This window comes from Sardina pilchardus, chromosome 7 (assembly GCF_963854185.1).
Source record: "Sardina pilchardus chromosome 7, fSarPil1.1, whole genome shotgun sequence".
Taxonomy (NCBI): Eukaryota; Metazoa; Chordata; class Actinopteri; order Clupeiformes; family Clupeidae; genus Sardina; species Sardina pilchardus.
This window is the reverse complement of record NC_085000.1, coordinates 10,521,610-10,535,756: the sequence shown is the minus strand read 5'-3', so window position 1 is coordinate 10,535,756 and position 14,147 is coordinate 10,521,610. Positions and strand designations below refer to the sequence as shown.

Below are 14,147 nucleotides of genomic sequence, written 5' to 3'. Positions count from 1 at the left end.
GGCATAGCACTCAAAGAATCCTCCATAGAAATGCATGAGTTGTCTGCACATATTCCTCCACTATCTGTGTGCCTCCCCCCCATTCACATGAATAGGAAAATAGCTGCCCCATAACTGGCCAAAGTGCAAGGTGGGGTGCTCTGCTACCTGCTCTGCTGTTCTTGGTAATATGATGTATAGATTTATGTGTGGGGTAGCTGTGTCAGAAAATTACTTTATCACTGTCTGCAGTTCTGTAAGATTTTCTTCCAGACTGTGGAACCATTGGCAAAAATGTATGCGAGACATTGAACATTGTTCTTTGAATGTTTGTATTTTTGTATAATTTCACTCTGTGTTTTTTTTTTTACTGTGATATAGATTCCTCTGAGTCTGAAATAAAGAAGAAGAATATTTGGCTTGGTCTCCACAGAGATGAGGTGTGGCAGGTCACGCTGATTTGTTTGGCGCAGAGGAGACTGGGGTGGGTGGGGTTGCGGCCGGCTCGCTGATCTCCACCAACTCGCAGATCTCCACCATGTTCCTGCGGCCGCTCCAGCTCCAGCTGTAGGTGCTGAAGGTCTCGGGGAAGTTGGCGCTATCGGACAGGTTGGGATAAAACTTCTGTAGGGACCCCCACGACTGCACCGTGTCCCACCTCTTGCATCGTGTCAGGCTGCACAGGTACGAATTCACTCCGGCCTTAGTCTTCCGAGGGAAAACATGGGAGAAAACACGAAACCATTTCAGGGAGGAAATGGTGCAAAAAAAGAGAGAAACATTCACAATTTTCAAATTAAAGTGGAGGGTCACTAGCCTAACGAGTCTGACCCACATCAAGATGTAGGTCTAGGAAGTCGCCATAGCAGGGCTCAATCGGAGGGGTGGGATAAACGGTTGTCTTTCAAAAATCCCTCTCCACGCAATAGGATAGCGCTAAACTAATCATCTTCTTGTTTTCAAGTAGCAGGATACTTAACGGTCACAACTTCTGGTCGCAGGTCAGTCGTCATTATGTTAAGCCTGCCTACCGTCTCTATACACAATGTGATTGGCCGAGGGAAATCTCCCAAGGCAACTGAGAGTTGCTAGACTAGCCTGGCAGCAAATTAGATTTCTAGGCTAGAGGGTCACAAAAGTTTACCTAAGAAATGGCTATTAACAAATGGAGAAATGAATGTATGATATTTAAGACCTGTGACGGGACGAGTCGCCACCGTCACGGCAGCGAGACGCTGCCTACTATCAGACATTTAAAATGCGCTTACTTTTGTATGTGTTTGTTGAAGGTGTGTGATGACTGTGTTTAAGTTGATCTGCTTTATTAGGCCTATGCCAAGTTCAGAATAATGCTCTAATGTATATGTCTAGATGTGTAGACTCATTGTTGGCTGTTTGAGCTTTGTGTTAGTCTTTGGGCATCGGAACACCCCTGTGCTGTTTTACATTGGTATGATCCAATTAACAGGGGTGCAATCAGGCCCTATTTAAAACCCATGCCTGTACTGTAGTTGCTGGGAGAGAGAGAGTTGCCTTTGAAGAGACGTAAGTCTAGAAAGCTCTGCTCTAAATTTGTGACTAGTTGCGTAGTCTTTTGTGATCTATCTTTGATATTGTTTTGACTAGTCTTATGTCTTTGTTTTCTTTGACTATCAAGTCATTTGTTTTCCCTTTCTTTAGTCAAAAGTATTGTATTTTTCCTTTTTTTAACATTCTAAACGGATGCCTTTGCTGGCCTTACTTGGGGAACCAATAAATCCCATCTTAAACCTTATTTTGAGTGCTATTCCATCTTCCTCACAACTGCCCGACACATCTACCTTTAACAAGACCCTTAAAAGATAAAAGGATTACTAGTTCGCATTTGATGACAGTTTGCTCTAGGAAGCACTGCTAGGTGTTAATCACATTGTTCAGGTGTTTGTAGTATGTCTTATGCAAGGATATGCTCTGGTTTTTGTGTGTGTCTGTATGTGCTGTGTGGATCACCTTGCTTCTGATCTGGTTAATGTCATCATAGGTCAGCACTTCTCTGTTCTTCACCCTCAGATGGACCTTCATTTTCACAGGGGTGATCAGTACTTTAGTCTTCTCCCCTTCTCGTTTGACTGTTAGCTGGTGGGGTGGTAAGGAGCATGTTAGCAAAAGAGCAATGATTGTGTTCCACAACCACATACATGCTCTATTATTATTATGCATACATATACTAGGTGATTCCTTTCACAAACCATTACTTTCTATACTGGGTAAACCCAGTCCGATTTGCCGGCGATTTGATTTTTCCCAACAGCTCAGGCTGGACACCTGCACATGTATCTCTCCCTGCTTCCTTTCCACGTTTGCTCCAATCACAAACTGGCTTATCCACTAGGCGCACCCGGGTCGTTGGTCTGGTTGGTTGAAGGACTATCCGTGTGTACAGTCACTTGAACTATGTGCACCGATCATGCCTCTTGCAGTGCAGTGCAAATACAGCACAGACTCCCCTGGTTATTGTTCAATCTTAAACTATTGATGAGCTTAGTCTGGTGATAGCCAAGCTAATTACTTTCTACTTTGACATGCCATCTATGCAACTGCATATATGCATGTCTCTACTTAAGTTAACAGAAGTTTGCTAATAGGTATGTACTGTATGTGTCAGTAACCTTTCTAATGAGGTCCTCTATCTCCACAGTCTTCTTGCTTTTATTGGATTTTATATTCTGAATCTTTGGTGATGACATAAATTTGCAGCGTGGCCTGTAGTTAGAAGTCAGAGATGGCCGTTTGGAATAAGGGCTCGTCACATCGCCGCTCACTTGGATGAAAGAGACAATTTTTGTTAAATGTTGTAAAAATGAATGTTTCAGGGCTCACACACACCATTACACCCCCCATGCATCTATGATCATGCAAATTCATTGAGAAATTCTTAGATCAGATAGGATTATTGATGATGCTAACAATCTGGCAGGATGTACTTCAGCAGCTGTCTGGACTGCAGTCCCACCAGGTGAGCTCCTTTGGCATAATAGGTGATCACGTGGCTGTTATCCTCATGGGGTACTCCATGCAGAAAATTCAGGGATTTTCTCTGATAAAACCTGTGCAATTGCCAATAAATATAGTTCAGAGAAGTTCCACTTCAAGCACAATACCAACAGAATACCAGCATGTTTTGCAAACATAAGACAGAGGGAAGTAATTTGAATAATGGGCCAAGTCAAAGTCTTAAGTCTAACTAACTAAAGCTTATTCAATATCTAGGCAAAATCAATTTGCAAATTGAACATGCAACCGTGTGAAAACCGATGAGTTAACTCATTCTCCCATGCGTAAAACTATAGCTATTGTTCATGTACATTTATTTGTTGACAGACTTTGCATTTTTAGACTTTTATAGGGCCCAATTTTTTTTTAATTATTTACATACTGTAGCTATATTGTCGCATGTATAACACTCAGGAAGGAACTGGCCTACAGAGATTCAGAGTAAACAGTGGTTCAAGGTCACCTGACCCAAGTGACAATTTTGTTTGTCTTTGGTAGTTGTCAGTCCATTATGTCCCAGAGGAGGGTGCTACACAAAGATGGTAGACAACTGAAGCATGTTAAAGCTTTGAAAATAAATCTACACTACATAGAAAAGTTAAAACATAAAAACTGAATCTTTGCAGATTTTACACTAGAATTATGTAAAAAACAGTCAATTTTGCCACAAAATTGTAACGCTACAAGCTCAGGATACAATATAACCATGTACTGGTGCATACTAAAGTTCAAAACCCAACATCAAGGGATACATGGCAATCAAAACATCCCAAATCTCCCCAAACAAGTAGGAGCTTTTCAACAGAAAAATCTGACAGAACAGTGGAGACTGTCACTGACTATATTGTTGTACTCCAAAGAACTACAATAGTGATGTGACGGTGCTTACCGCATGAACCCCTCTTCTGCAAAACTGGGACTGCTCTCGGCCTGCAGAATACGGTTTAGGGTTCTATAACTTTTGACATAAGGCTCAGCCTCGGGGTCACCTAGATAGACAGAGGAGGGGGGGCTTTTATCTCTACACTACAGCTGACAAACCAAATTAAGGCAAAACTTTAGCTAATAAGAACAGTCTTCAGGGTTTCATAGCAACCAACTAACCTTGCAGACACATTGAGAATTTTCGCCTATCCGACACGACTGAAACGAAGTTCTGAGCCTCATCATCATCTGAAAACAAAAGTTTCCATTCAAAGTCTCACAGATCATGTAAAAACAAGTAAGTTGCTACTTTACAAACCTTTGTGACAGACATTTACAAACCCTCTCCTCTATAAAACACATTAAATGTTCATAAACTTCATTATCATTTCCAGGAGGTATTCTGACAGCAACCTAGTGGACATGTTATACATCCCCATGACTGTGGCACAGCCCGGTGGAGAGGCTCTGTCTGTCCGTGTCTGTGCTCACCGTCATCACACGTGTTGTTCTGCTCGGATTCGGAACTCGTCTGGTCTTGTCGAAGTAATACCTTCCAATGCTTGTAAGCAGCCTTCAATGCTGCAAAAAGAAAAACAGGAGACCATACTGAGGTTGAAAGTAACACAAACATCATTGTTCTTCTTTGAGTCATGTCATATAATTTATTTATTATATTGATATGACTGCAAAATGATGGCAAAAAGTACCAGTAGTATTGACATAATAAAACATCATGAACACTAAAGGAGATGGGCCATTTTTGTACTCTGTTTGAAATGATTTAGTAGCTTTTGACTTCAGGCAACAAAAGTGAAGTTGAGTTAAGTGAGGATTGTGAATTAATGTGATCCTCTCACACTGTAACTTTTGGTTACCGCACTGTTTATCATGCTAGAGTGCTGCTAGCCTATGATGCACTGTAACGCGGTGTCATGTCTTCTGGCTTTGTTCCCTCACCATCCTGCTGCTCATCAGAGAGTGGCTGGTCTGTTGACAAGCAGGTCAACTCGCCCATGGTCCCAGCACCACTGAAATGAACCCGTAAACAAAGGAGACCTACTGTAAGAGAAGGTCTTCAACAGCAAAGCTGCAGTCATATGCTAAGACATGGGCATAGACCACCCACTGGGTTGCCACAATACTTTGATAACAAGGAGAACTTATACTCAAGTGGCTACAAGAATGTTTCCAACTAACGGCGATGCTGAAATCTGCTCCTTGCTTTGTGTTTCCAGAAGGCCCACCAAACTGACGTCTTTCAGGAGACCTTTCTCTTCCTCCCCACAGACTTTTGTATCACTTGTCGCAGATGTAGGATCGGGTTGCCAGAAAGACAGACGTTTTTTCTTCAGTTTGGTTGTTCCATCGGTGACAGGGCTGGACTCTTCAGGCATGAGGCTCTGATGTGGGAGACATTCAGATTAACTCAGTAGGCTAGTTAACTATTCTAAGGTGTTTATTCTTAGTTTTGACTAAGCAATAAACATCAGTAATGAACAAACATTTTGTTTCTATTTTTTTTACCTTGTTTATAATTTCCTCATTTTCTCACCCAAAAAATAAAACAAATAAAAAATAATTCATATCATATGTGATCTCACAGATGCCAAATATGAACCAGAATGTATATATTATTGGTAATTGAGCTAAAGTAGGCTAAACATCTCACAAGTATGTTTACATAAATGCCCGCTGTATTGATTTAAAAGCCTAATAATGTGATGGGCCCATGACTGAGTAGGCCTACCAAACATATGAACACCAATTTAATATTAATGAGTTCTACGATATTTTTTTTGATATCATGGTTTTACATGCATAATTCTCGAATTTCGAATTTCTGACCAATTTTAAGTCTCGACTAATGACAGTTTAAAACAGAGAGTGATTAACCTAGCCTACTCATAAGATGAAAATCATTTGTTGATGAGTGACGGTGAGTGTTACAGGCCTGTTTAGCTGCTCCCAGTCCCATATTTAAATGAGTCTTTTAAACCACTTTTTGTTGCAGACTACTTGGACGCATGGACCTACCTCTGATATATCGGATGACATGGTGCACTGATGGTGGAGGACACGTTGACAGAAAGGAAGGCCGATATACAGTAGCCTAGGCTAACAGGTAAGCTTAGGTCCCAGTAGGCCTACCCACAAAGCTATCAGCTTCTACTCGTCGACATGTCTGCATTGTCACAAACACAAAATCTAGCCTACGCCATAAAGACGTACCTTCTAAACGGATAATTCCGGTCCTTGATTATGATCGCTAAATCGCGTCGATGCTGTTGTAAAATCCAACACAAACATACTCCCAGAGCCCTTTTTGTGTTTCAAACATTGTAGTAGTAGGCTACATAGTAGCAAAGATCCAGAAGAACCGTCTCTGATAGGCTAGTGGCAAAATGTAGCAGTAGGCCTAGGCCTAGGTTCTTGAGGATACATACAGACGGCATCTCGTCATAGTCGTGGTTACCGCCCCCAGTTACCGTGTTAACCATGGCTGAAACACCCCCCGTGGGGGAAAACATTTGTTTTCTGCTAGCGAGTTAGCCCATTGACTTTCATGTGTGATGTTAGCATGTTTTCCCCCACAGAGGGGGCGGCAACCTTCTAACCGTCTGTATCTATGTGGACTTTGATGATCTGATGACCTGATTACTGGGCTACAATTCTGACTCTAATATTTCTAAGATACAGAACACTCTTCAGACAGACTTTGATGCTATTCAAATATGGTTCCAATGTAATGATCTCCTGTTGAACAAAAAGAAATCATAGGCTGTATACTTTTCCCAACAAGATCTAATGTTAACAAACAAACTTGTCAATTAACTTTTTAGATGGCACCTCTTAGCCTACTTGGAATAGTTGATGAATTCAAATACTGATTCTCAACTCTCCTATAAAACCCACATCAATCATACTATAAGAAAGCTAAATTACAATATTAGGGTGCCGTTTCAATAATTGTTTTACACAGCAGATCAGGTTGAGAATTGTGAAGCAATTAGTAGTTCCAATTATAGACTATGCTGATGTATAGCCTATCAGAACACTAATGAGACCTGTCTTAATCCTTTGACTGTTGTCTTTAATAGCCTAGCATTTGCAGATTTGTGTTGACATTTTCATACAGGACGCATCACTGTATCCTGTATGATTCACTAAATATTTTGTCCAAGATGACAGAGACAGTTGCATTTGTTCCAGCTCATTTTTAAGTGCACATCTTAGTGTTATCCACTCTACCTGCAACAATATTTAATACCTTACCAAACAAACTATAGTTTAAGGCACACCAAATATTTATCATTTACAGTACATATCTCCAAAGAAAGCAGTCGTTCACTTAAAGAGAAACTATGCAGGATTGGCGATTTCATCTCCGGTTTCGGTTTCGCTTTTCGTTTCCGCTCGTTTTATGCTTGCATATTTCTCTTCAGAGCTTCCCCTACAGCTTTAGCGTGTATATTACATATAGGCTATATATAGAAATGGCAAGTGTGGTTCTTGTTCCTTACGCGTCTCAGACTTCCAGATGTAAACAGGGAGCGATCGCCTCCTGCAGAAACTGCAAGGTTGCAATAGCGGATAGGGACACGGGGCGGGCCGGGAGGAAATATTACTGTTTTCGATGAAACTGGTCAGTCAAGCAAAACAACGATTTCTAAGCGATTTTATGACTATGAAAAAGTTGCATAGGGTCTCTTTGACTGGATTAGCCTGCCTGGGACTTTAAGATTAACTACATATTTGAGTTGCTTCAAGACATCCTTGCTCACGTATCTGAAGCAAGTAATAGTTGTAATTGTTTTCATTAATACTTTTTCACTTGTCCTTGATCTGTCTCATCTGTCAATATTCTCTGATATGTGAGTGTACGTGTCTATATTTATGTATATGTGTATGTATGTACTGTGTGCATGCATGTGTCTCTATGTACAGTATACAGTATGTGGATATGTAGGTGTATGCTTGGATATCTATGGATATATGCTGATTATAATACTACATACAGTATGCTGTTTTTGCTCAATTCTAATATCAAATTGTTAGGGAATGGGAGCTGTTGGGTTGGGGGCGGGGGAAGGGGGCTGTATGTGACTGAATGTGTATGTTGTACTGTACTGTACTGTAGTGTCTTGTCCTTGTACCTCTTTCTTTGTCCAGTCTTATTGAGGACCCTCTCGAAAATTAGATGCCACATCTCAAGAGGCATTCCTCTTTAAATAAATAAATAAAAAAGGACTGAAAAAAGCTATTTTTCACACGTATCCCAAATAGTAATCCATGAGAAAACACATAAGACTAAACCATAAATATGTAACCTTGGATTTGAGCGTTTCCTTGTGATGTGCTATCTGTGTTCCCTTTGCGAGAGTGGGCTAGTGGGCTGTTTTGGCGTATGTGGCTGCGTGCGTGCTACGGGGGAGGCATTCTGATTCTGTGGCCAGGGTCCGTGGTCATGTTAATCCGTCCATGGGTGTGGGCCTTTATGTGCGACTCTTTTGTGGTTTTTTTCCTCTTGTCTCCGTGTCGAGGCGGAATGACATGAAACCGGACCTGTCCTGGCCCTGGACACCGTGGGAGAGATCCGATGGAATTGCGAGGGGGATCAAGCGGAAGGGCAGAGGGAGAACTCTGGCCTGGAATATGACTTTCAGCTGGGAAAAGGATGGACTTGGCCGCCCATGTTTATAGTGTTATGATGCGGAAACTAATCCCCAAAGTTATCGCTATCTCTTTGCCTCTTCTTTTTTTACACTTTCAGTCTCAGTGCCTTAACGCCCATAACTCTCTCTCTCTCTCTTCCTCTCTCTCTCTCTCTCTCTCTCTCTCTCTCTCTCTCTCTCATGCATAGCCTACACCTACATCAAAAGCACATACACTTCCTATCCCGAGGGGTTGCTAGTTACTGTAGCATCATTATCCTTTTTTGTTATTTTTGAGGCCTACTGGCCTGAGCCTTTAATCTAAATAGTGAAAGGGCAGCAGCCTTTAAACAGGAAAACATTTAATTTCTATAAATGACCACACTCAAGTGAATCAGCCATCATCAGTAGGTTAAATTTGATCTTTTGAGTGGTTGTGGGAAAAGAGCTAGGCTAAAGGCTGCAGTCACACATTTAAGCCCAAGCTGTTGGGGAAGTAGCCGGTAAAATCCAGACCCTGGTAATTGTGCACTCATGAGAACTCTGGATTTCCAGGGTATTGGGGAAGTGTAGTGTGGAGAAAGAGAGATAAAGGAAATTCTATACATTGTATGCCACTGTGACCCCTACAGTAACTTCTTTATTCCTGATATTCCTAACTGATTGGCTGCTGGAATCCTACAATGTAATTGGCTCCCAGAATCCTGCAATTTCATTAGCTGTTGGAATCCAGCAATCTGATTGGCTTTTGGAATCCTGAATCTGATTTGCTCCCAGAATCCTGCAATTTGATTGGCTGATGGAATCCTGCAATCTGATTGGCTCCCAGAATCCTGCGATCTGATTGGCTCCCAGAATCCTGCAATTTGATTGGCTCCCAGAATCCTGCAATCTGATTGCAGGATTCCAATATGACAATCTGACAGTTTAAACATGTTGAAGTTATCGATTTTGGTCTGTTAAAAGTGGTGAAAAAAATGGTAAAAAGACTTAGACTACTCAACTATTTAACTGTTCAACCATTCCAACCTTCAGTTGTCATCAACTATGACTCCCGTCAACTGCTTCCTCTGCCCACAACTGTTTCTAAATAAAAGTTTGTTTTGTATTTTATGTTATGTTTTGCATTTTCACTGGTAATTTCCTCGAAATGACATTTTCTTGTTACATTTTCCTACTATATGTGTGCAATATAGAGCTCTTTAAGAATATTAACTGAAACTTTTATGTTTAAGTGCAAAGGGGTGAAAAAGTGTGTTATGCTCTGTTCTCCTTTTCCACTGAGTCTGCAGATTGAGGCCTGGAAATGATGAGATGGAGTGGAAAGCTGAAGGACTGATTTAAGATGGAGGAAATACCTATGCTCACACTCACTCAGATTTATACTCCACTGCTGGGTGGGGTTTTTCCCAAGGCTTGAAGAGATTCTTGTGTTCAGCGCAGGTGAGCTCTCTGAGTGTCTCTCTCTCTCTCTCTCTCTCTCTCTCTCTCTCTCTCTCTCTCTCTCTCTCTCTCTTTCTCTTTCTGTGTGTCTTGAGCTCGACTTCAATAAGCATGATAGCCAAGCAGACGCACAAGAGACAAGTGGACGTCTGCATCTGTCTAGCACACTTATGCCAGGGACGCTCATTCAGCGTACATCGCTGCCAAAGGCTACTGGGTCTTCTCACAACCGCATCAGCACCAGTTCTATGTGGCCTGCTACATAAACGCGAGTTCCAAGCTTGGCTGTACAGCCACTGTGTCCACTCCTCCAGGGACAGATACAGACGACTTTTAGTGAACGAACAGTGCTGGAACGCACTAGCCTTCTGGCACTCTCAGACTCCCTGCCTGGAGGCGCGCCCCTGGTGCGTCATATCCATGGACGTCATCGTCCTTCAGGGTCTTTACAGAAATCGGGACTGCGTCTTTGTGTAGGTCGTCATGGTCAAAGACACGGCCATTGGTCTTTTTGACAGTTTCTGGGTGGAAGTGAGTTCTCGGCAGTAGTGTGAAGATACCTATTCTTGAGGGAAATGCTGTTGGAAAAATGCAGATATCTATATAGCAAAGATGGACCCACATTGACTATTGATGCTGTTTAAATTTCAGTTTGTTAAGTTTAGGTGAAGTAGGAGGAGGTAACGTTAGGAATCTCAATGTGATTTGTAAGGCTGGACCCATGTATATATGTCTATGGCTGGACCAATGAACCTGTCATGATGCAAATGTTGGAAACGTTTCCCAATAGAGAGTTACCAGACTCTATTCACTTTGTGAATGAGTTTGGATTTTTCCAGACTATTGTTCTCCATCACCCTCCCGAGAATGATGGCTACTCTCCTGTTGGGTTCTGTTGATGTCATTGGTGCTGAGGCTGCCCAACCGCTCCTCTGAAAGGATGTCCAGGCCCTTCTGTTAGTATACCGTATTTTCCTTGTCCAGTGGTTTAGGAAGAGTATCTTCTCATAACTTGTCATTGGAATCCATAAGGAGGATGATTTAGGCTTAGGGCTGTTAAATTTTGCCTCCCTTTTACATTTATCTTAGGATGTGTCCATCACCTTGATTACACAAAAATGATTGAATAAAGTGCAAATCTTTTAAAAATAAAGCTTTTTAATAAATCAACTTTATAAAGCTTGAGAAAATATATTTTTTATCTTTGAGAGCAAAATCAACACTTGCAAACAAAAGTGCCGTAATTACCCTAGTTAAAGTGAAAAATCGATTTTACGATTTCAGGTTTTTAACATCGTCCTAAATACATACGGTAAATGCAATTAGTAGGCAGTGAACGGGTCAGCAGTATAGAGGCTTGCTCACATTCCCTCATTTCTCTCTCTTTCCCTCTCGCTCTCTGTCCCTTGGTTATCGCTCCCTTTTTCACACACTTTCTATCATTTCACATGTACATAAAAGGTTCTCTTCCTCTGTTGCTTCCGTGCTTCCTTTGTCTCTTTCATGTTTTTCCTCCACACAGTTTTATTATCTGTCCTCTCTTCATCTCTCGCTCTCTTTCCCCTTCCTTTTCCCTCATCTCTCATTTTACGGTCTGTCTGTTTCTCTCACTCTTTATCTCTCTCTTCTCCTCTACCCCTTCTCATCCCCTCATTCCTCTCTCAGCAGCACAGTGGGGGAGTGGTTGGTAGGTGTGTGTGTGTGTGTGTGTGTGTGTGTGTGTGTGTGTGTGTGTGTGTGTGTGTGTGTGTGTGTGTGTGTGTGTGTGTGTGTGTGTGTGTGTGTGTGTGTGTGTGTGTGTGTGTGTGTGTGAGAGAGAGAGAGAGCGCGTTTGTGTGAGCGTGGGTAGAGGGAGAGAGTGGAGAAGGTCTCACATCCATCACACCATCACACCTCTGGAAAAGCACTCTTGTTTTATGTCTGACACGGCAAGCTTCTAAAATACTAAAACAACTCACTCACACACGCACACACACACACACACACACACACACACACACACACACACACACCATCACCACCATCATCTAGCTCCAAAAAGGCACAATTTCTCTCATTTTGATACCTCTATCCATTTTTAATAGCACTGTAAATTGAATGGGCTCTCGCTCAACAGTGGGTGATACTTGGAGGAGGTTTTATAATGGTGTGGGCTACAGGGATGGGCTTGTGGTCAGGAGAGCGGTTCCGGCTTGTCTGTTCTGATACAGTCCAGCCGGGCCTGGGCCCTCACAGCTGAACCAGGCCTGTATGTCTTCACTCAGCTGTGCCTGTGATTAGGATAGCTTGGAGGCACACATCTTTGTACACAAACCCACACACACACACACACCTCAACCCCTCTTCCTTTCATGTTAAGTCAACTATGTTGCACCATAAATTTCCATTTACGCTGACATCAGCTTTGTGTTTGTGCTGTCCGCTGTTCTCTTTCCAGATATGCAGACTTAAGCGTTTGATCATCGGCAGATCTGTAAACAATGCGCTGTATACACCACAGATGAAAAAAGGACCAAATTGTCCTCCGGTGTGGAATGTAAAGCAGACTTCCTCCTCACATTGTTTGAGTCTTCGGTCCAGACCCTCTGCTCCCGGCGTCCAGGAAGCAGTTGTCACTCTTGGCTCCTCATTCACTCGCTGCTCTTTGGTTGGTAGTTTCCCGACTTTACTACTCATTACTCAGCAGTTCTGTGACCTGTTCTATGTCCCGAGAGCCAAGATGGCTGCCTGCTCAGTCTCAAGTCGCAGGGCGAGATGTAGGTTTGCTAATGCAGCGTTATCACCATTCATCGGGTAATCAAGACCTTTATCCGCCCCCCTATATTGTGTGGCGGAATAACAATTGGGAGCACTTAGACTCGGCGCAGTAATATCTTCACTCCAAAGTGAAACTGAAAGTGCAAGAGTGAGGATATTACTGAGCCACACAATATAGTTTTCCCTCTTATCTGCTTAGAAATGCACCGCGTTTTATTTTGTCTCACCATACTTTGTCGTGTGACTACTCGTGTAACTGTATTTTAATATGGAAAACATGGAGGTGTTTGGTCGCTTCTAACTTCATCTCTGTTTGCATCCTTATTAATGAACTGGGCTAGCTAAGTGCTATCAAAGTTGTGCCGCGCGCCAGAGCCAGTGTGTGCACGCATTGAAACGTGAGAGGTATGTATCAACTCGTCTTAGTTAAGGGAATAACGTAGTTTAATATGAAAAAACGGTGAAGTTTTCCTTTAACTGCTGACAATATTATACAATACCTACCAATACCTAAAACTACTTGTGTACCGTACGTGATCTATGGAAGATTGGTCAAATCTAGCAAGTAGGAAAGTTTGACATTTGAAAAGCCAGCGAAAGTTAATGTTACTTTTGAGATAGTACAAGTATCTCGTATTGATGCATTTAACTAGCCTAGAAATCTAGACGCACCCTAGCGGCAAAAAATATGTTTTGCCTAGCGGGATTTGTCTAGGGTCGCAACGTTAAGGCCAAGCCTGCGTTCGACGCCAAGTCAGTCGGTCCAATCAGAACGCTCTATCTGTGTACGGAATCCTTGAGCCCGCCTTTGGCTTCTGATATTGACGCCAGGGGGCTGGCCGATGCATCCTAGTTCGACGAGTTGGGTGTGAGACAGTGTTGCACAACCATAGAGAAAAACGAAAGATGGATGAGGCTAATGAAGCGCGCTCGTTTTAATCGGCTTTGGAAGAGTTAGTCTTTTCTTTGAAGGTTGAGCAGAAAGAAGCACTCAAGTCAAGTTTTAAAGAAGGATGTATTTGCTGTTTTGCCGCTCGGCTACGATTGGTCACAAATGCTGGCCAATTACGTGCAGAGGCAGTTTGAAAGACAACTGTTCATCCCACCCACATGCTTCAGCTCTGTGAATGGTCCGACCCCAGACTATACATTTCTGTATAATTGGCTTGCCAGGCTAGCATTTAACAACAACTTGGATGAACGCCTGCTTTTACAAGGCGGAAATATTTCACCGCAAAACAGACGTGTGCTTTCATCAGCATGGGAATACCTAACTAGCCGCATTTTTCACTTCTCCTCCCATCTCTTTCACAAAACCCCTGACCCTCCTATGAATGCATATGCATGACATAGAAA

At 42.3% G+C, this 14,147-nt stretch overlaps 1 protein-coding gene across 1 annotated transcript; it reads right to left on the bottom strand.

Annotated features, from left to right (window-relative positions):
- Positions 1-355: 355 nt before the first annotated feature.
- On the bottom strand, positions 356-6,238 carry LOC134088234 (uncharacterized). Its single transcript, XM_062542155.1, has 10 exons — positions 5,974-6,238; positions 5,137-5,339; positions 4,897-4,967; positions 4,429-4,518; positions 4,117-4,185; positions 3,902-4,001; positions 2,926-3,065; positions 2,628-2,779; positions 1,969-2,094; positions 356-687 (listed from the first exon to the last, which is right to left on the bottom strand). Exons 1-10 carry the CDS (start codon positions 5,992-5,994, stop codon positions 430-432), a joined length of 1,230 nt encoding a protein of 409 aa, XP_062398139.1. The 5' UTR covers positions 5,995-6,238; the 3' UTR covers positions 356-429.
- Positions 6,239-14,147: the final 7,909 nt, after the last annotated feature.